This window comes from Rhea pennata, chromosome 15 (genome assembly GCF_028389875.1).
Source record: "Rhea pennata isolate bPtePen1 chromosome 15, bPtePen1.pri, whole genome shotgun sequence".
NCBI classification, from domain to species: Eukaryota; Metazoa; Chordata; class Aves; order Rheiformes; family Rheidae; genus Rhea; species Rhea pennata.
The window spans coordinates 1719732-1740166 of NC_084677.1; the positions used below are offsets into that span (position 1 = coordinate 1719732).

Genomic DNA, 20435 nt, shown 5'->3' on the forward strand with positions numbered 1-20435 from the left:
TGATGAGGAGATCACATGCTGTGACCTCTGAAGACCAATACTAAGCAGTGAAGGAAGAAGGATATCAATCCCTAAATAGGTAGGATTTGCTTGCTGAGTTCAGCACAAGAACTCACTGCTTCCTTGTGGTTGCACTGCCAAGTGTGACTGGTGAGCTCTGGACATTAGTTGGTGTGATGAATGAGACTCATTTTTCCATAATGCTTTAAGGCAGCCGTAACCAACACATGGGAGATTGATTGAAATGTATAGCTGTGCTTTTCGCTTTCTGTTCTTCTCCTGCTCTGGAATTGTCATAGTGCCCCCAAGATGAAATGTCCGAATCCGGACAGTCCTCAGCAGCTGCCACACCGAGCACCACTGGAACCAAGTCCAACACTCCCACGTCATCTGTGCCCTCTGCTGCAGTCACCCCCCTGAATGAGAGCATCCAGTCCGTCAGTGAATACAATGGCACAGCCAAGAGCAATAAGAGGGCACGAGAAAAGCGGAACAGCCGGAACATGGAAGTCCAGGTCACCCAGGAGATGAGGAATGTCAGCATAGGTATGGAAACTTAGAAATTAGTCTATTTCTAATATAAGAAACCCATCAAATTGTTGGAAGTTACAGTTGTTTTTTCTCCACTTGGCTGGAGTCCTCTGTGCATTTGAATTCATGACATCTAGTGAAGAAAGCTGTCACCTAAGCTTCTAGCACCAGGCTATTTAAATAAACAAAATGGTGGAATGACATGATGAAAGAGGGTTTCCGTGGTGTTTAATATAGCTCTGCCAATGTAGTATCTAAGCAGCCCCCTGCCTATATTGTATTTAGATTTGCAGCAGAAATGAGAAATGATCTGTTTCACAGGTTGTGAACTTGCATGCAAAAGGACTGTAAAACTAGTGGAAGATCATAAAGAAAGTCTGTGCAGGAATACCTGAACGAGCCTGGGTCTCCAAGGTTAGCAGCTGAACCTGAGGATCATCCTTTTAATCCTTGTAATGCAGAGGAGGTTCCTCTACTAACATTTACAACTGGGCTTCTAGCAAATTGAAACCATAAAACAACATACAACATCTTTTGTTGTAGCTTTTGTTTGAGAACTTTTATGATTTGAGTCCCATTCTTTATTTATATTAGCAGCTGAGGGGCTCCCAGGTTACAGAGGTCAGTCTGCCAGACACCGGTGTAGTGCTTTATAAAAACATATAGCTTCTGCATAGCCAACTGTTAAATTGCTGCCTGTTTTGTGATCTTGGCTAAGACAGGTCAGTATATGCATTAGTACTGGATAATGCTTAAAACAGATAGTTGTATCTTTTCTAAGCATTCTGCATATTCAACCTTTCTCACGTGTAATGTAGGATCACATCTCTATGCTGTAGAGAAACTCAGATACTTGAATTTTAATTATGTATTGTATGCATAAATAATTCTCTGCCAGAGATGCAAATGCCCTAGAGCAGAACCTGCAGAAAAGGTACTCAAAGTGTTTTCAAGCTGAGAAGCTTTTCTGCAAACATAAAGAGAGGGAGTGCTCGGTTACCATGAGACTGCAAAGCACTGGTGTATAGATCTCTAGTTTGGCAATAGATACACATCAAGCTTTGTCTTCAGACATGGCGTTTGTTGCCAACTGGTGCACAGTGCCAGCCTAAAACAATAAAATCAACACTTAAATTGTCAGGGGCTTTCTTTATATACTTGGTTGCTAAGGCTGTTTGGAAAGGTCAAAAATTTCACATCTGACACAGTTAAGGGACTAATAGAGTTTATAAATGAGTCTCTAATTCTTCAAGAATTTCATGTTTGAATAAACCCTGTGTTCATACTGCTTTGGGGAGATAGGTGTAAATCTGAGTCTTTGAACACTTTGATTTGTAATACATAAAGCTTGACAACAGTGGAAAACATCTTATTTTCTTTGAATATTGGCTTCAGGCGATACAAAAACAGACTAGATTTAATAGATAGCATTATGCAGCTTCTAAGTGAAATTTCACTGTAATGGCCATCTAAAACAGTTATAAGTTCGAGAATTTGTATTGACAAATTATTCTTCTAAAATGAGTCAGTAGCAATTCATAACCTCAGTAATCTCTGTGAAGAGAGAAGATTACTGTGGGCTCTTAGATCTTGGCCAAAGCTGCATTGTAAGCGAACGGTTTTTGCTGAGAGACAGAAAGTTTATTCTGAAGTTTTTAAATAGGTCGAGTATTTCTGATTATCACATTGTACTGGGGATCCATCCCAGTGATCTTGGTGGCACCCAGGTATGGTGAGGGGTTCACTTACAGTTACGTGTCTTCCTGGAATGAATCCTCTGGAATTGTGAAGGCCGCCTTCCCGGAACTGGTGGTGCCTTTGTGACTCCAGGTAATCATCCCCTTTCTATTCCTATTTCAATACTTTGCACGTGACACCATGAAGTTTTGAAGGCTTGATGTTCAGAGCCCCCGAATATTCCTGATATTAGAACCATCTTTTGGTAGTCCTGATCCTCTAGATCGTATGTGTTGTCTTATCTAGGGATGGGAAGCAGTGATGAGTGGTCTGATGTTCAGGACATCATAGACTCTACACCAGAGCTGGATATGTGTCAAGATCCCCGCCTGGAACGCACTGGTAACAGGTACTGGTTGTGATATTCCGTTGTTTAGTCTGACTTTGTGAGGAATGAAGAATAGATACTGTGGCTCACACTGAGTTCAGGATGCAGCTGTTTGCTTAAGCCTGTATGTTCTCCTTAGTGGAAATATGAGGGATTCTGAAGCTTCTCAAGTTCTCGAAGGAAAGTGTCAGCTGGTTATCTGGTAGGAATCTGTCCAGTTGACCCAGAACTGGGTTTGTTTGAGACAGGGTAGTTTGCCTTGCTGGATCAGGGACGACAAGGAAACATAACATCGGAAGTTTTAACACAGGAAAAGGGGACAGAGGCTTAAGACTTCAAGGAGAGGGAAAAGATATCATTTGTCTAATAGGAGATCAGTTCTGAATTTAGTTTTAAAACTCAAGTTTTTTTCAGTTTTACTTACCATAAGCATCAGAGAGCAAGCAGTAAGAGCAGGGCTGTTCCCCAAAGGAGCATGTTCCAGGAGCTGGGGGTTCCCTCACTGACCCTAGTGCAGTCCTGCAGGATCTGAGCAAGGTGCCAATAACAGGCTCCATCAACAACCCCAAGCAAGGTGAGGGGACGAGTTAGGGCCAGGGACTATTCAGGAGCAGCAGGAGACAGGGCTGAAGACATACCTACAGTATAACTCAGTTAAGAATTAAAAGCCCAGGTATGAGCTTTCTATGGAACCCTTGGACCAATGGACAGAAGGTCTGTGGGTGGTGGTCCCACATGAGGCTGCTCAGGGCAATAAAGGCCATTAGTGCACTCAGGACCCTGACAGAGTCCAAGTTGGTGGAGTTGCACTGGAGTCCTGTGTTGCTGTGGTTCTAAAGGAGATTAATTTTGACACCCTGTTTCTGAGGCAGCTGTTATTCCAGAATTTGTAGTCTGGGTTCGTTGATTCATTTTTATCAAGGTCTGGTGGGTAATTTTACAAGGGTCTGTTAAAACCAACCCCCAAACTCTTACAGGAATGTGTGAAATTACCCTAATAAAGTCAAGGCAAGATTTTCTTACAGTCCAAATCTGGACTAGTTCCCCTTGTTGAGCATCCTCATCTAGAAGCGTATGTGAGCAGCGATAAAAGATGCATTTCTCTGTTGTGAATCAGTATATTGTAGTCATAATTTTGACTAGACTGTATTTGCAATTAAGCTCCCCTCAGTATATATAGGATATATGGGCAATTTTTAGAGTCAGCAGCAGGAGGAATACAGGTAGCTGAGCCAGCTCTACGCAAGGAAGATGAAAGTGCCTGATGAGATAAGCCTGATGATCAGTCTGAACCTGAGGAGAAAGGAATGGAGAACGTTGCTACACCAGGAGCTGTTTGGGCAGAGTAGTCTGTGAGGTAAAGCCACAGGAAAGAGATAGGAGCTAACTCTGGAGCTGCTGAACATTGTGCTTGTTGCTTTTTAAAACCAGAATGCTTTCAAGAAACATACAGCTGCTAAAAGCTGATTGCTAAAGAGGGTCAAGCTGGATTGTCTTCAAGTCAGAACTTGAATGCTAGTTGCTTCTTGTCACTTGTGACTGTCCATTAGGTACTGTGTGAACTGATCAATTCTGATACAGTCACAACACCCATCTGTGGTTCCTCAGTGCTCCCACGCTGCTCTTACATGCCTGCGTAGCTCTATAGTTAAAAAAAACCCTACTTTTCCTCCTTTTTCTGTAGCTTTTTGTACTCCTGAAATACCGGAGACAGCTAACATAACACATTTGTGACTTCCAGGCTTGATCACTTGAGACGTGATTTGTACAAGAAAGTCACACAACTTGAGCTAGCCCCCAGGGGTACTTACGCTTCTATTAGACTGCTGGACATGTTGCTGGGTGTCTCTTCCTGCTGGCTGATTCCCTCAAGCAACACGGGGCATTTAAAAGTCTTTATATCTGCGTTAGTGCCCATTCTTGGAATATGCACTGACAGTCCCAGAAGTGGCTTCCTCCTTTGTTATTGTGACCTCCCAGAACAGCTCTTTTCTCTTTGAGCCATGAGACTGTCAAGCAATACAAGATTTTTGATGGTAGAAAAGAGACTAAGATGTGGGAATGTGCTCGCCTGTGATATGATTAGATAACATTCAGTCTGCAAATTCCAAAGTTCTTCTCTTTGATTTACCTTTACTGAAATACATTTAACTGACATGTGAATAAGGATTCCTGCGTGTGAACTCACCCAAAGAAGAAACCAGCCATTTGGGCTAATTTCACTTACTAGTTGGGAAAGAAAAAAGAAGGCCATCGTGGTTTGCAAGATTTGAATCCATATCTGATCCTAGTGCTATAAAGGGTTCTGTCTAGGTTGATAGGTGTGTGGGAATCATTGCACAGTTTAAAAGTCAGACTTGAGAGCTTCTGCGAGTTGAAAGTTTTCCGTCACATGCTAAATAGTCATAAATTACTGTGATTTGGAAAGGAATCAGCAAGGCCAGCTTTATTGAGGTTGTGTATGATAAGTACTGTCAAGTACCTTGATAAGAGGAATAAAATGTAGTTTTTTCTTACTTAATACATTCACTGAATCAGTCCATGGTGCACAAGTATAAACTTGCTCCCAGTGTTTTAATTACAGTGGTCTGCGATGCTCAGCATTTCAGAGAGGAATGTTCTAGCTTAAATGTTGCCAAGTAACAAGAGTCCTTGCTTTTTTTCTTCCAACAACAGCCCGACACAGGGGATTGTGAACAAAGCATTCGGCATCAACACAGACTCTCTGTATCATGAACTTTCCACAGCAGGGTCCGAGGTTATTGGGGATGTTGATGAAGGAGCAGATCTGCTAGGTAAAAACCTATTAGAACCCTTCTGTTCTCTCTGGTATAGTGAAAACTGTGTGAAGGTTTTAGAAGTATTTCAATTCTCTTTTTTTTCCAGAATTTTGGAAGTATGTCCTTTAAAAATGGCATGAAATTTGGGGCATACTGTGACTGAAATATGTACCAGCAGTACAGTAATATGTACTTAGAAATTCATTTAAATGGTTGGGTAGCTTTATTTTGGATTGTCTTTATGTGTGTAAGTTATTTTTGTATGGGATTCTCCTGCACAAATGCTTTGAAGACAAAGCTTGCTCCTTCCCCTTCTCCCAAATTTTCTCCCCAGTAATTCTGCACAGTAGCACCTTCACTTAGAACAAAGTTTTTTGTTTGAAGTCTGCAATAAAGTAACTCTTTGTGTTAACTTTTTGAAGTTTTAGCAGACAATATTTCTTTGTTTTCATGTGGCAATATTATGATCTGTTCCGTGACTTTTACCTTGTTATAGTCAGTCTGGGAATGTAATCGCTTTCTAGGCTGATCTTGAAAGGAGCTTGTCATATCGAAAGTCTGGTTATATTCTACGTTCCTGACCAGGACTTTGAAGCAGTCAGAGAAGCAATTTTGTTTTTGGTTGCAGTCTGAGCCCTTGCCATATCTTTTGGTATTGGTCTCTGACTGTGTAGACTGTAATTCATGGCAGAATTTAAGCATGTTTTTTGTCCTGTTGAATGTTGTCCTTAATCAGGATAATGTGAGTGAGGTTTGAATACTCAGACAATGCAGGCAACTGATAAAGTTCAAACTGTGTTGCTCACTTTCAGTTTTGCTGCTCGATTTAAAGAGCCTTAGGAGACATGAGGACAAAGTGCCTTTCATGCATTGAGTAGCAAGAAGTCTGATTTGAAAGCATACCTTTCCTTTCTGGTGATTGCTGGCATAAGAGCTGCTTCTGGATTATCTCATAATTGGTTCTGGAAAGACAGTTTTTACTGAAGCGCTTTTGGATATAAATCCAGAACAGGATCAGCTGAATCATGACACAGAATTGCAGCAACTCATCTTTGCAAGACTGAAAATTATGAAGATACTTGTCACCTTTTTGAGTATGATCCTTGCATCAAGACTCTCCGAAAGAGTATGTTGGAGCAGGGAAGATAGTTTTTAATCTATTTGCTGATGACTTAACTGTGAAGGAGAGGACTGAAGACTGAAAAGTAGGCTAGCCCAGTACTTTGTGCTTTATCTAGTACAAAATCTCTGAAATTGGTATTTTTATAGGCAATTGTGCAACTTCAGGATATAGGAACAAGATACAGACTACCACCAGGACTCTTGCAATAGCTATTTGATATAGATGATTTCTATTTTTCGAAGCACGGTGTTAGCTCTGCAAGACAGCTGTTGTGTGTGGCACAAATCGAAGGAATGATGACCATTGCGTATAGTCTTCAGACATTTATTATTTGTTCCAAACTCAAGATCGGTGGAGGAAAGGAATCAGTAGAAGACCCCAGGTGAAAGCAAATGCTTTCTCTGCCAATAACTGAAGCCAACGTGTGCAGATACTCTCAAAATCTGAGTTTAGAAGTTCTTATGGAAAAACTGAAGTTCCATTCTCGGGAATAACTTGGGTGTTAGCAGTCATTGAAAAGTGGCTGGGAGTACTGCTCAGAGTGAAGATGAGAGTAAGAACTACGTGTGCACATTAAAGCTTCATCTGCCTTCTGTGGCATGAGTTTTGGTTAACCAGCCTCCACACATCTTTGGCAGCTCTCTTCATAGCAGAATCAAAGCATTACAACATTGAGAATCTGGTCCAACTACTTGTTCTTGGTTTTCAGGTGCTCTCTTATTTAGAAGAGTGTATGGTCTGTTATATGGCAACCTGCCGCTGATCACATACCTCCTTGTGCCAGCTGCTGCTTTCCTGCTCTCCCCAAAATGGCTGAGACATCAGGGAATGTTGGCTTCTGAAGGCTGTTGTCCAGGAAAATGACTTGCTCAGTATCTGAACTGCTTGGAACAATTTATTTCCCCCTTCCCGGAAGCTTGCCGTCCTAGAATCCACTTGCCGGTTGGATTACATCATGAATCCTGGCGTCTGACACAGTGACTGAATGAGAAATGGGAGCTGTTATTTTCAAAGGGCCAAAGGTTTTAGTTGGCCAGCTGGAGACCTTGAAAAATTGAGCATCACAATTCCAGTTAGTCAAAGGTGCTTCATCTCTTAAGTAAGCCTGCCTGAAGATCAATGATGTATCTTGGGTCTTGAGACATCTGTTGTTTGGAAGCTGCCACTTCTAATGAAAATATGTAGTGACTTTGTTCTACAGTGCCCCTGTAAGATTAACTTACCATAGAATCATAGAATCATAGAATCAGTAAGGTTGGAAGGGACCTCTGGAGATCATCTAGTCCAACCTCCCTGCTCAAGCAGGGTCACCTAGAGCATTTCAGACAGGGTTGCATCCAGGTGGGCCTTGAATATCTCCAGAGAAGGAGACTCCACAACTTCTCTGGGCAACCTGTGCCAGTGCTCCATCACTCTCATAGTGAAGAAATTCCCCCTCACGGTCAGGCGGAACTTCCTGTGCTTCAGTTTCTGCCCATTGCCTCTTGTCCTGTCACAAGGTACAACTGAGAAGAGTTTGTCCCCATCCCCTTGACACCCTCCCTTCAGGTACTTATCCACATTGATGAGGTTCCCCCTCGGACTTCTCTTCCGCAGGCTGAAGAGGCCCAGCTCTCGCAGCCGTTCCTCAGAGGGCAGATGCTCCAGCCCTCTGATCATCTTTGTAGCCTTACACTGGACTCTCTCCAGTAGCTCCATGTCTCTCTTGTCCCGGGGAGCCCAGAACTGGACACAGTCCTGGAGATGAGGCGTCAGCAGGGCTGAGTAGAGGGGCAGGATCACCTCCCTCAACCTGCTGGCAACACTCTTCCTAATGCAGCCCAGGATACCATTGGCCTTCCTGACCCCAAGGGCACATTGGTGGCTCATGGTCAACTTGTCATCCACCAGCAGTCCCAGGTCCTTCTCTGCAGAGCTGCTCTCCAGCAGGTCAGCCCCCAGCTTGTACTGGTGCCTAGGGTTATTTCTCCCGAGGTGCAGGACTCTGCACTTGCCCTTGTTGAACCTCATGAGGTTCCTCTCTGCCCAGCTCTCCAGCATGTCCAGGTCTCTCTGAATGGCAGCTCAGCCCTCTGGTGTGTCAGCCACTCCTCCCAGCTTGGTATCATCAGCAAACTTGCGGAGGAGGCACTCCATCCCCTCATCCAGGTCATTGATGAATAAGTTGAACAGGATGGGACCCAGTACTGAGCCCTGGGGGATGCCACTAACCACAGGCCTCCAACTAGACTCCACGCCACTGATGATGACCCTCTGAGCTCTGCCTTTCAGCCGGTGCTCAATCCACCTCACTGTCCACTCGTCTAACCCACACTTCCTGAGCTTATCTAGGTGGATGTTATGGGAGACAGTGTCAAAAGCCTTGCTGAAGTCAAGGTACACACCGTCCACTGCTCTGCCCTCATCTACGCAGCCAGTCATTCCATCCTAGAAGGCTCTCAGATTGGTTAAGCAGGATTTCCCCTTGGTGAATCCATGCTGGCTACTCCTGATCACCTTCTTTTCCTCCATATGTCTGGAGATGACATCCAGAATGAGCTGTTCCCACACCTTTCCAGGGATGGAGGTGAGGCTGACTGGCCTATAGTTTTAACCACTACCTTAATATCCACAGCTTTTAATTTTTAAATTAAGTGTAAAATTACTTCCCTATGGAGAGATAGTTTGTCCTTTTTTGCTTTGCAAATACATGGAAAGGAGGGACACTGTTTAATCTTTACCTTTCGTTTAGAAAGGAAATACAATGATCCCTCTTCATAAAGCATAAAAAACAATCTTTTTCTCCTGGCTAGGATTGCTGTTATTAGGGATAGTGTGTCTAGTGTTAAGTTTCTGTTAGTCTTTCTCTAAGCGAATCTCACATTTTCAACCTTACTGAGATACAGGGGTTGTTTTCTCTATTCTTCTTATGAAACATACTGTGAAAAATACAAGGGAGAATGAAACATATATAGTCTATTTTAGTAAAAGCATTTGAGAGCTCATTCTGAAGAGCAAGAGCTTAATTATACCTGCATAAATAAAATGCTTTGTAGAGAGATCTGCACCCATACTCCCTGTCTAACGCTAGAAAGTGTTAGCCGCTACTTTATCAGACACCAGTGTTGCAGTCTATGTTTCTGGGCCCGAAACATTCTGTTTTCTGTGCTTTTATCCTTTTCTTTATGGATAAAAGATGATTGATCTGCTAATGATGATGAATTTAAAATCTCTGTGAAAGTTCTTGTGTTCTTTGTGTGTTTCAAGTGCAGCACAGAGCTGCTGAAAAATACATTGACGTGAACCCTTTGCCAGCTTCTCAAAACACGTGATATGTCGTTGTGCCGCTCCCTGGGACAATTTTCTGGTTTTGAGCAGAGCAGCAGAACTCGTGCAGACTATTGCGTGCTGGGCCAGTAGAAGAGGAGGGCTTCTCCCGAGGCCTTTGCAGGTCTGCAAGATGAGATGGCGTGAAATCAATTAGTTCTCTGAGTTTCCTGATGTAAATGTTAATCTAACTAATATTTTTGGTGATTTCTGGCCGCCTGTACAATCCTCAGACATTTTAAGTATTCCTTAAAATTACACACGTGTTGCCAGGGTTGTATAAAGGGAGGAAGGCAGACAGAGATCTTAGATGTCTAGTATTCTCTGACAAAGAAACTAAATCTGTACATTTTTCGGCTATGCAGAATGAAAGGCGCTAAGAATCTCTGCTAAAGCTGGAGGCTAGATCTCAGTACGGACAGATCTGTCAACATTATTCACAATTTTGCCTTTCTTGTTAGATAAATTGTTCTCTCTTCCTTCTGTATCTTTGAGTCTGAAGAGTTGCAGCTCTATGGATGTGATGTAAGCAATGAGACACACAGGCTGAAAGAGTTTTCTCTCTCTGGGTCTTATTTGGAGCTCACTGTGCTCTAAAAATAAAAAGGAATTGGTGTAAATGAAATATGTGCAGTGTAAATGAAATCCAACTACTTCCTCTAGGGTCACTCAAAACTTGGAAATCAGTGTTAGAAGAATATTACTTCCTTTTGGACTCAGTTTCTTAAAGAAAGAGAAGTATCATTAAAAAGGACTTCAAAATGAAAGGAGCTCACAGAAATGACCCTTGAGCAGTACCAGGAAGACTCATCTCTTTCTTGACTGGAAAATCTCACTCTTGCCTTGTGGATATCTGCAAAGCTACCAACATCTCTTGGAACAAAATCGACACTCTCTATTGCAGTTATGGATCATGAAATTACAAATAATGTCTATTTTTCTCACTCATTTTGCTTTACAAGCATTAGTTCATGTAGGATGTAGTTTGGAGAAAAATGTGGAATAAGAAAATTATTTACCCAGAGTAATTGTTAACTGAATTCCCTTCTTTCTCACTACAGCCTTATGAACGGTGCTGCTATCTATTTGGCCTGTTTTCCTGCTTACGAATGCATCAATTTTAGGTTTTGCGGGATTGATCCTGAGCACGTTCCCCCTTTTATCATCTCCCCTCTTCCTGTCCATCACTGTCCAGTGGGAATCGGGACGTGAAGGCTGACTGGCCATTTGGTTGTAGGCCATGGGCAGGTGCCTCCTTTCAGTTTTAGGACACCTGCCTCCGTTTGCTTTGGAGTCTAAAACCACCCCTTCAAATAACAGGGGTTTTGTGGTGAAGACAGAAATTCAGGTATATTTGCGGTAAGTTTATATATAGTGTTTTTATACAGAAGTTGAAATGAGATTGCCACACCTAATCCCAGCACTACATCGTCAAAACCTCAACTGGTGGTCTTCTGCGGACTGAAGTATCTTTGAAGTACACGTTTATTCTGAGAAAATCTGGTCGCTAAAAAAGGGGTTTATCTTTTGCCTGAGGGGAGGGGGGGTGAGAAGGTAGTGGAAAGTAGCCATCGCCCTGCATTTAACGACACACGATTGAGAAAATAAAGGTTGATCCAGTCCAGGAAGACGTGGTGTCTGAAAAACGGGGGGCAGCTAAGGCATGTGGTTCTGGTCGTACCACGGGTTACCTTTCCTTGACTTTTTTTACGTCCTGTATGTAGAATCATGCCATCTGCAGCCACGGCAGGTCCTGTCCTTACTATTTCATGCCTTTTGACATTGAAATGGCTGAATCATTGTTAATTTATTTTTTTATTTTTAAACAAAATTTTTATTTTGTTGGTTTTGATCACTGATTGATCCTTTTTTTCACTTCCTTTTCTTCCCTTGTCTCTCTGTGCTTCGCTGGACATGGCCCGTAGGGGAGTTCTCAGGTGTGTATCTCTCCTCCGTTCAGTTTCCTTCGTTGTTTCCTTTTTCCTTGTCGAGATTGAATGACATGGTATACACGTGTGATACTCCCCTGCTCTTGTCCACTCACGGTTGGCTTTGCGGACTTTATCCCGCCTTTACCTTGCTTGGTTGCCTTGCTCTGGTGGGTCCCCAGGCAGTAGGACATTGCTGCTTTGTACTCTCACGCTGCTACGTTTTAGTAAGCTTTTTTTTTTTTTTTTTTTCCGGCTTTCTGCCGGTTTGCTCCACTGGGTCTGCCTCTCACTCAGGGTCTTGGGAAAGCCCTGCTGTGCCTCTCTCTTTCTATGGAGTGGGAAGTATTTTGGGTAGAAGTCAGGTGGGCACAGAAATCAAAGTTAGGTTTTCCATTTTCCTCCAAGTGAAGAAAGCTTTTAGGAATCCCTCAGCTTGCATGATGCCCATTATAGGTCAGTTAATGAGTACTGGCCCTCTTCTGGAATAGCTGTAGTAAAATTAAAGACAGTTAACTACTTTCTTCATGGATTATAAAATAGCAGAGCCTCTGCCTTTTGCTGAAGCTTTATCTTCCGGGCAGAAGTTTGAAGCAATATCTCTGTCGTCTTTCATTTTTATGGAAGAGGCTCATGGCGTTAGGACCAGGCTCTGCCACCAAGACCCTACGCTTGCAGAATTTTCACGTTTCCATAAAACGCCTTTGGGCCCTGATTTCAGATGAAGTCAAGGGGGAATCTCTCTTGATTTCAGTGCAAGTTGGATTAAGTCTTCTCTGTAATAAAGGCAGGTGACTTGCCCAGATGCACATGATACTGTGCAGCGATGAACTCCCTGGTGTGCCTCTGCCTGCAGGCTAGGGTGGGCTCACTGCCTTTGGGTGCTCGGTCTGCAAGGTTAAAAAAGAAAGGGATGACGTTATCCTTTCAAAAGCTCAAACTATTTTTACTCTTACTGTAAACCACCATTTCATGGTCCTCTCTCAGAAAACCTTCTCCTGGAGTGTAGTTGAAATTTGTCTGAGTAAGCAAATGGATTTGGGCCTGTGCAAAAAAAGTCAAATATGAGCTTTTGGATATTTTTGCCCTCACTCTGTTATTTGTCTCTCCCCTCATGTCTTTCCTGTACCCTATTTATAATGTCTGTTCAGTTACCTTTGTCAGGGGATGGTGAGCCCAAAGATGGTTAGACCAGGGAAAATGAAGCTGGAAGAAAAAAGTGGGCTCAAGTTGAGCTTGTTCTGAAATCTCAGGTGTAAATCCCTGCTAGGCTGGGCTCAAGCAGAACAGGGGGTAGATGAGGTCCTACTGAGCACCACGGCATTTGCTGGCACCACACACCCATGTACTTACACATGCTGACAAGCTGCACTGTTTGCTATTTACAGACCGGTACTTAATGGCTGCTTTTTTTCTCTTCCTTTCTCCCCCTTTGTCCCCATCTCTTTCTGTTCTCTTTCTCGTATGGGATGGCTCTCATAGTACGGGATGATTTCTTTGGTAAGGCGAAGGCCTTTTTTCTTTTTTTTTTTTTTAACATCCATTTGTTTTTTTTCCTCAGTTTCTTCTGTTCACCCACCATCTCTCCATATGTTGCATTACTTTTTATTTTATTTATTTATTTATTTTGTGATGATGGTGTCACCTCTCAAAGAAGCAGGAGGCAGCTGATCCTTGCCACTGGTTTGGGGATTTTCTTAACGTTTCTTGATGTAGTAGTTATCCACTTTGATGCTTCAAACCATCTGCCTTGATGTGGGAGGTGCAGAGTATAGGACAGCTCTGTAAGACGTGGCTCTAGCAAGCACCTCTCTTCCCTTTGCTCCCAAGCACAGAGAGGTGAAGAGTTCTTCTAGTCACTCCACAGTGTTTCCTTCCACAGGTAGAGCTTTCCCATTACAGCCTACATGAGGTTATCTCATAGTATTTGCTATGTTGCTCTGCATTGGCTCAATCCATTTCTTTATTGCAAGATTAACCCTTCATACTGCTCAGTAATTTAAGCAGCTGGCCATGACTGTGTTACACACAAGTAAGAGGGAAGTTGTTGTGAATTTACTGAGGGATTTGGAACTGGCTTTTAAGCCTGGGCTGATAGCTCACCCACCTCACCAGCTCACCTTGCTCTCCCAGAGGTAAACCCAGAAAGTGGTAGCTAGCTTGAGAATGAGAATGGAAAAAGAATTGGTCAAAAAAAAAAACAGAGAAGATCACCCCCTCCTTTATGTCCCTCAGCACCTGGGACTGACTTGTGCTATTTTAGTGTTTCATTGGATAAATATTTATTTAATGATTTGTAGAAGCAGTAAAAAGGAATATTGTTTAATGAACAGATGTCTCCTATGACCTCTTGGTTCAAACAACATACTCTATGCCACAACCTATAAAACAAAAGAAAGGGATGTAGCTCATTCACCTTCCCGCACCACAAATACGTTTTTAGTTTACACAGCTGTTGTTGTCTCCCACTTTTTTTGCTATTTGTATTCTCTGACACAGCATCAAAGAACACATTTCCTGAAACATCAAAGTGATTAATTATCTCTATTAATTTTTAAAATGTTATGTGAAAATGCTGCTTCTTATTCATCCTTGCTGGGAATTCGCTTTTGCCATCATAAATTCATCCCATCTAACTGTGGAAGAGGATCTGTATGTTGGAGTGTTGTGATGTGTTCTCACTTCTTGTATACTATCATGTTTCTCTAACTTCCATTTACTTCAAGTTTATGTTTTTATTTTACTGTAAAAATTAATCATATTTGATGGTGAAAAATATTGATGTCTTTGCTGTAAAGGAAGAGGTAGTTCAGGAGGGTAGGACAAGAAGAACTTCAGCACAGACTGTGATGGTTGTGAGACTTCTTTGTGCTCTGGGACCTGCGGTGAGGAATGAGCTGCAACTCTCAGCACTGTCCCCTGAAAGGGAGAGGGCTCTTTGCCTTTAGTTCTCAGGTGGCCTCTGTTCCTGTTGTAAAACAGAGGCTGGTTCTGGGATTCAGCAGGTCCATGCAAGCAGCAAACAGTCCAGGTGTGCTCTTGGTCCTCAAATTTCTTTCAGTTTAAAGAAATACAGCTTTCACAGCCAGATTTTTCAAAGCGCTTGCAACCCTGGCGTCCATATTGCAGTTGTCATACGTTCGTGCACAAGGGGAATTGCAGTGCGTCTGATGTAGACGTTCTTCTGAGTTTGGGCTGAGGCTTCAGATTCATTTGTTGAATATAAATAGTAGAAATGCACAATCTGAAGTCCTGGTGAAATTGCAGTGATGAAAGGCTGATAGTGGTTAGCCTTTTATGTATACAAAACTGGCTACAATGACCATGATCACAAACCTGTTCTGAGAAACAGGAAATTTGGCTTATACTAAGAAAGAAAGCAAAACACAGATGTGCAAGTATGGCCAGCAATTTGGACAGTGTTCTGCTGTGCTCTGTGAAGAACTCATGGACTCCTGGCTTCTTCCTGTATGAGTAATGATAGAGAATGGTTGTAATAGCTTGTGGCTGAACTGGGAGATACTGATTTAACTTCCCCTCACCAGCATTAGTGAAGTTCTCTCTCTATCCCTCTGAAGGGGATCTGTGAAAGTTTGGGGAAGCAGCTAGATCTGCATTTGTGCTCTTTACAGAAAGAACACGTGAGCGGCTTTGCTTGTGCTGCATGGTCTTCCGGCAGCAGGCACGCCGCTCTCCGCAGCAGAACGCAGAAGTGTAGGGAAACCTGACAAAAAAATGCTTTCTCTTCCTCAAGCATGAGTCAATCAATGCCATGTGAGCTCCTGTATTTCTAGGAGAGCAGATGAAAACTGCCTGGCCTTTCTTTTCAGGAATGGGCAAAGAAGTGGGGAATCTACTGTTGGAGAACTCACAGCTACTGGAGACCAAGTAAGGAATTGCTGCATGCTCTCAGTTGCCTGTCTAGTTATAAAGGAGCTGTTGTCTTGAAGTTGGTCTTGGCCAAAACTCTTGCCTCACTGGGGCTTGCTTGTTTAGCTAATAATTTCTCTTGAATAGTGCTTGTTCCTTGAAGAAGAGGAATTCCTCTTCTGAGTGACTTTCCTGTTTCTTTTCTGCAGGCACTTGGGTGAAGTCTCCACACATGTGCTGATAGGGTCTGATCCCACCTGAAGTCAATGGCAAGCTTTTCATTAACTTCAGTGGGAGTCCAGATGTGAGCCTAAGTAACCGTGAGGATACTGCAGTTTAGAAGTTTTATCTGCCGAATTTGTTATTTGGAAAGAAAATTATCTTACAATTGACAAAGTCAAAGACTTTTTCAAAGATTTGATAGTTGATAAAGAAAAGCCTGACAATGTAATTGGCATCTTCTTTGAGGAAGGCTGGTGAGCCAGACAGTAAAAAAGCTAAATAGCCATGGAGAGGGAAGCAAAGTACTTTCAGGGGTCAGAGTTGAAGAACTTACTATTATAGGAAGCTGCTGATTTGTTAAAGATTTTTAAGATATTCCAGAACTGATTGGAAATGCATATGTATATGTACGTATGCATGTATATTGCCATCATCCACAACTAGCAGTAAGTACACGTAACCAGAAGTTTGAAATTGTCTCAGATCTTAATTCAATCTCTATTAAAAATAGGAACAAACCTCAGGCAGGTGATATGTTTACCCATACTTGGTTTTTGCAGTATCTTGCTATCTTGTTTTGGAGTATCTGATGTTGGTCTGTCAGTCAGGATACAGGACTGGACAAACCTCATCCTTACCCTTTATAGTGATTTCTAACTTGTTCTGCAGCTCCTTCTTGTCAAAATCAACTCTTCAATGAGTTCTAGCTAGACTGAATTATTTTAATAAACTCATTTCAAATCTCCTTGTGGGGCTTGTGACTTTAGTTTCAGGTCTCTGTTATGGACAGCTGCTGGTTATTGGCATTTTTGCTTATTGTTCCTTTTACACCTTTAAGAAATGCTTTGAACGTTGTGAAGAATGATTTGATTGCCAAGGTGGACCAGCTGTCGGGAGAGCAAGAAGTGCTGAAGGGAGAGCTGGAGGCAACAAAACAGGCCAAAGCCAAAATGGAAACCAGAGTCAAGGAGCTGGAGGAAGAGCTGAAAAGGTGAGTGATTCCTGCTGCTCTAGGGAGTTGGGAGAACCAAGTGGTAAATGTGACTCCTCTGTTAGTTTAATTCCTTTTCCCTCAGCGTTTAGTGCTGGAATTCAGAGCATCCCACAAAGAGTTTCAAAGGCAGATGGGAAGGCGGCTGAGATGTTTTTTAAAGGTTATCTTTATTTGTTTGAAATGGGTTGTTGAACCTTAAAAATCTGCAGAACTTCTTCCCCTGTATATAAGCATTCCTTAGCAGTAATTGCAAATCCAGGCTCCCTGGAGTGAACCTTTCAGAAAATCAAATTGTAATTAAAAAAAAAAAAAGGGAGGAGGGATTTCTAAAAGAATTAAGTTTGAAGGATATTATCAAGAGCTTAATCCTGGCAGCAGCCAACATAGTTTTGAAAGGGATGAATGCCCATTGATTTAATGAAAGAGCTAATACAGATTCCCACAAACAATATTTAAATGTCAGTACTGTTAATTATTCCATTGTTCGTGGTAAGAGTGAGAAGGAGAGGCAGAAGAGATTTTAGAGTCCTATGTGGGTAGTATTTGAAGGGATCCCACTTCTTATTTTCTGCTCAAACTAGAGAAATTGAAGCTTCAATGCCTGGCAAAGCCTGTGATCATATCGCATACATAAAGCTAAAATTGCCCAGTAAGGCTCAGAGCTACATAATTACATTTTGACTGGCTGTATGTTCCACTGTGAAATCTCAATTCAGGGAGCAGTGCTTATTTTGCAGCTGGAGTCTGGCTGGATATCTCTGTTATTTTCTAATTTGAACACAGCATCACTAAGAATGTCACAGACTGGCCTCTCTTCATTGTTCAAAATACCCGAAATTAAAAATAGTCTTGCAGGCAGTGGAAAATAGATCTGATTTCTTGAAATGTCTTTTTGAGTGTCTCATCATGTAATAATGCAGTAGGGACACGGGCTTTTAACTGGCTGGTGTACCTTTTTAAGAGACGAGCAGCAATTTTTTTCCACAGTGTCTTTGCTGTCAATAAGAATGCTTGTAATTCAAATGGGAATGAAGCTTAGTATGGGTTTAAAAAAAATTAAAGGCACTCAGAAAAATACTGTAAATATTTTATTAACATGTATTTGGTGTTCTCTTCCTCACCGTTATAGCAAATTGTCCTTCATGTTTGAGGATTTTTCACTGCATTCAGAACAGAAGCAGTCCAGAAGAAATTAAGCCAGTGCTTTGGCTACCGAGCATGATTCAGTGGGTTTTTTTGTTTGGTTGTTTTTAATTAAGACCTATCTGAACATAGATGATGGCTCTGAAATAGAAATAGGCTGATCCATTCCAGTGACCAGTATTTTGGGGCCTGGTTCCTACGTCAGATCTTTTGAAGAAACGAGTTGATGTCAGTGAAGCTGTTCATAAAGTAACATGCTACTAGTGCAAGAAAAAAATACCAGAGAAGCTTCTCGTTATTTGGAGGTGCATTTCACAGCTTGAAAATGTTGCCTTGGAATGCATCTAGACCTTTTGTAGATGATTCTCCCCTGCAAACACCTTATGGTCAGCCCAGCAGTAGCCATCACCGTATCACTTGCTGGTTTGATGTGTTTCTTTCTGTTTCCTAGAGTGAAATCTGAAGCGATTGTTGCCCGACGAGAACCCAAAGAGGAGGTGGAGGATGTAAGCAGCTATCTCTGTACAGAATTGGTATATTACATTACTAAAATGCCTGCGGGGAAAGGGGGTTTATATACTTACTCTATATTACTTTGTATATGCAAGTCCTCAGTTGCAGACTGGTCTGCCTTTGTTAATGATGAAGGCAAAGCTGGTCAGCTGCAGGCTGTCTCAATATTTGGCGGTAGCCAGATGCCATGAGATTACCCCTGCATACATCTTTCAAACCATATGGCCAAGACAAATGTGTGGCACAGCGAGGATACAATGCAAGAGGTGATTTCTGCAGAATGGTGCTACACCAGTAACCTGCCCAGCACCTTCACATTTTATCTGATTTTTTTTCCCACTTTTGAATTACAGATAGTCTAATTTGCATTCTGGGTTTACTGACTGTTAGGATAGTTAGGCTTCTCAAGAAGAGCTTGTCTCATGTTGACCGTGAAGCTGTAAGCTGTGAGGACTCCATACAGTGAAATTTGGGTTACTGCAGGCAGCTTTACAGTAATAGCTGCCTTCATTTTAATACCTTTACTATCTCCAATTTTGTGAAATTGTTTTTCTCGTTATTTCTTCTGCATAAGCCAGTACTGCATATTGCAGGGTACAGGTAGAAAGGTCTTTTGGACTTTCCCACTGTGACAGCTCTTCAGAGTGCTTTGGCTGAAGTAGAAGCTTTTCCACAAAGGCTAGCTGTAGCCAAAAAAGAAGCAAACAGAGGATAAAAGAGAGAGCCCCTATGAATGTCACCTCTGCTAGGACAGGAAATTAGATAAACTATTCAATATTACTGTGTTCCTACTTTGTGAAAGATATGGGGGCTATTTCATTTATAGTGTAATTCTCTTAAGTCAACCAGGGTTATACCAGGGTGAACTTAGTCTATTGAGAATTTAGGTAGATAGCAATGCATTCAAGTTGTTGTTGTGGACTGCCGAAGCGGACTTGTTTCCTTTTAAGCTGAGCTGACAGGATATCTGTATTTAAAAACCAAAAAGGATCATCTTAAATTCCTTTTAATTTACATACTTCCTGTTTTGGCTGGTCATATAGGTTTATTATAAACCCAGGAGGCTGAAGAGGGAGTTGGCTAGTTTGTGCTATTCCAGCTCAGCCAGGCTGAGTTTGGCAATTGCCACAGTCTAGACATAACCCAGTGCCACTTCCTAGTAATGAGTTTCCAAAATCCTTAGGATTTCTTTTTGGGCAGGTATTTTCCCAACTTATCCTAGATGCTCTCATTTCCCTCCTCAAGAGGAGTATAGAATCTCACTCCTGTTGCCTCCAAACCCAAAGCCATGTGTCTTCCTTAGAAGGCCAGACTGTGCTACTATTCCTGGGGTCTGGAGTTGTTGGGGTGCAAGGCGGTAGTGTGGGAATGGCCTTGGAAAGAGCAAAATTTCAAGGAGTTTGGAAAGAGAACGTAGCTGGTGCATGCCCTTTCTTGACAACCTTCAGGACTTCTTATCTGAAAGCTCCCTGTATGACAAAGAGGTATTTGGAGTCCAGTGGTCGTCATTTGGAAGCAAAAGGCTTCCTGAGTACTAACTTTTGTATGAGTCTTGCAATTCCAGAGTTTCATTGTTTCTAGGCTTGCAGGTAATCACACAAAACATTGGAATTGTAGATTTTCAGGGCTGAATTATAAAAAGCTACATGCGTGTGTCACACTAACTAGTTCTCTGAACTCTCTGAGCTGGCAGTGTGAGCGTTGTGGGCCTAATGAATCAGTGTTCCACCTTGTCCTTAGAAATGGCTTTACAAAACTACTACAGATAATCAAACACCATCTTTAAACCAGGACACTTCTTCTGTCTGTGTGAACATTAGGCTGTAGCACCAGTTAGCTAGGGAAATAACTGAACCTGGGAATTTCAAACATGTGCTTTTATCCATGCTGCACAGTGGTTAGCAGGGGGAAGCAGCCCTCAGCCATATTCTGAGAATGAACAGGTGAGTTGTGTCATGCC

General features: G+C 42.2%; 1 protein-coding gene across 20 annotated transcripts in view; it reads left to right on the forward strand.

Moving 5' to 3' along the window:
• Positions 1-20435, forward strand: part of MAPK8IP3 (mitogen-activated protein kinase 8 interacting protein 3) — an 86326-nt gene that overhangs the window by 45181 nt on the left and 20710 nt on the right. For 13 of the 20 annotated variants that reach the window (XR_009959949.1, XM_062588005.1, XM_062588015.1 and 10 more), the window contains 7 exons: positions 300-546; positions 2515-2617; positions 5273-5391; positions 11731-11742; positions 15564-15621; positions 16664-16816; positions 18414-18495. Coding sequence is in view for 19 of the 20 variants with exons in the window: in XM_062588005.1 (XP_062443989.1) it covers positions 300-546; positions 2515-2617; positions 5273-5391; positions 11731-11742; positions 15564-15621; positions 16664-16816; positions 18414-18495 (774 nt within the window). In the remaining variant the exon portion in view is untranslated. The remainder of the gene's footprint in view (positions 1-299; positions 547-2514; positions 2618-5272; positions 5392-11730; positions 11743-15563; positions 15622-16663; positions 16817-18413; positions 18496-20435) is intronic. The other 7 variants (XM_062588013.1, XM_062588014.1, XM_062588017.1 and 4 more) reach the window with 3 other exon arrangements.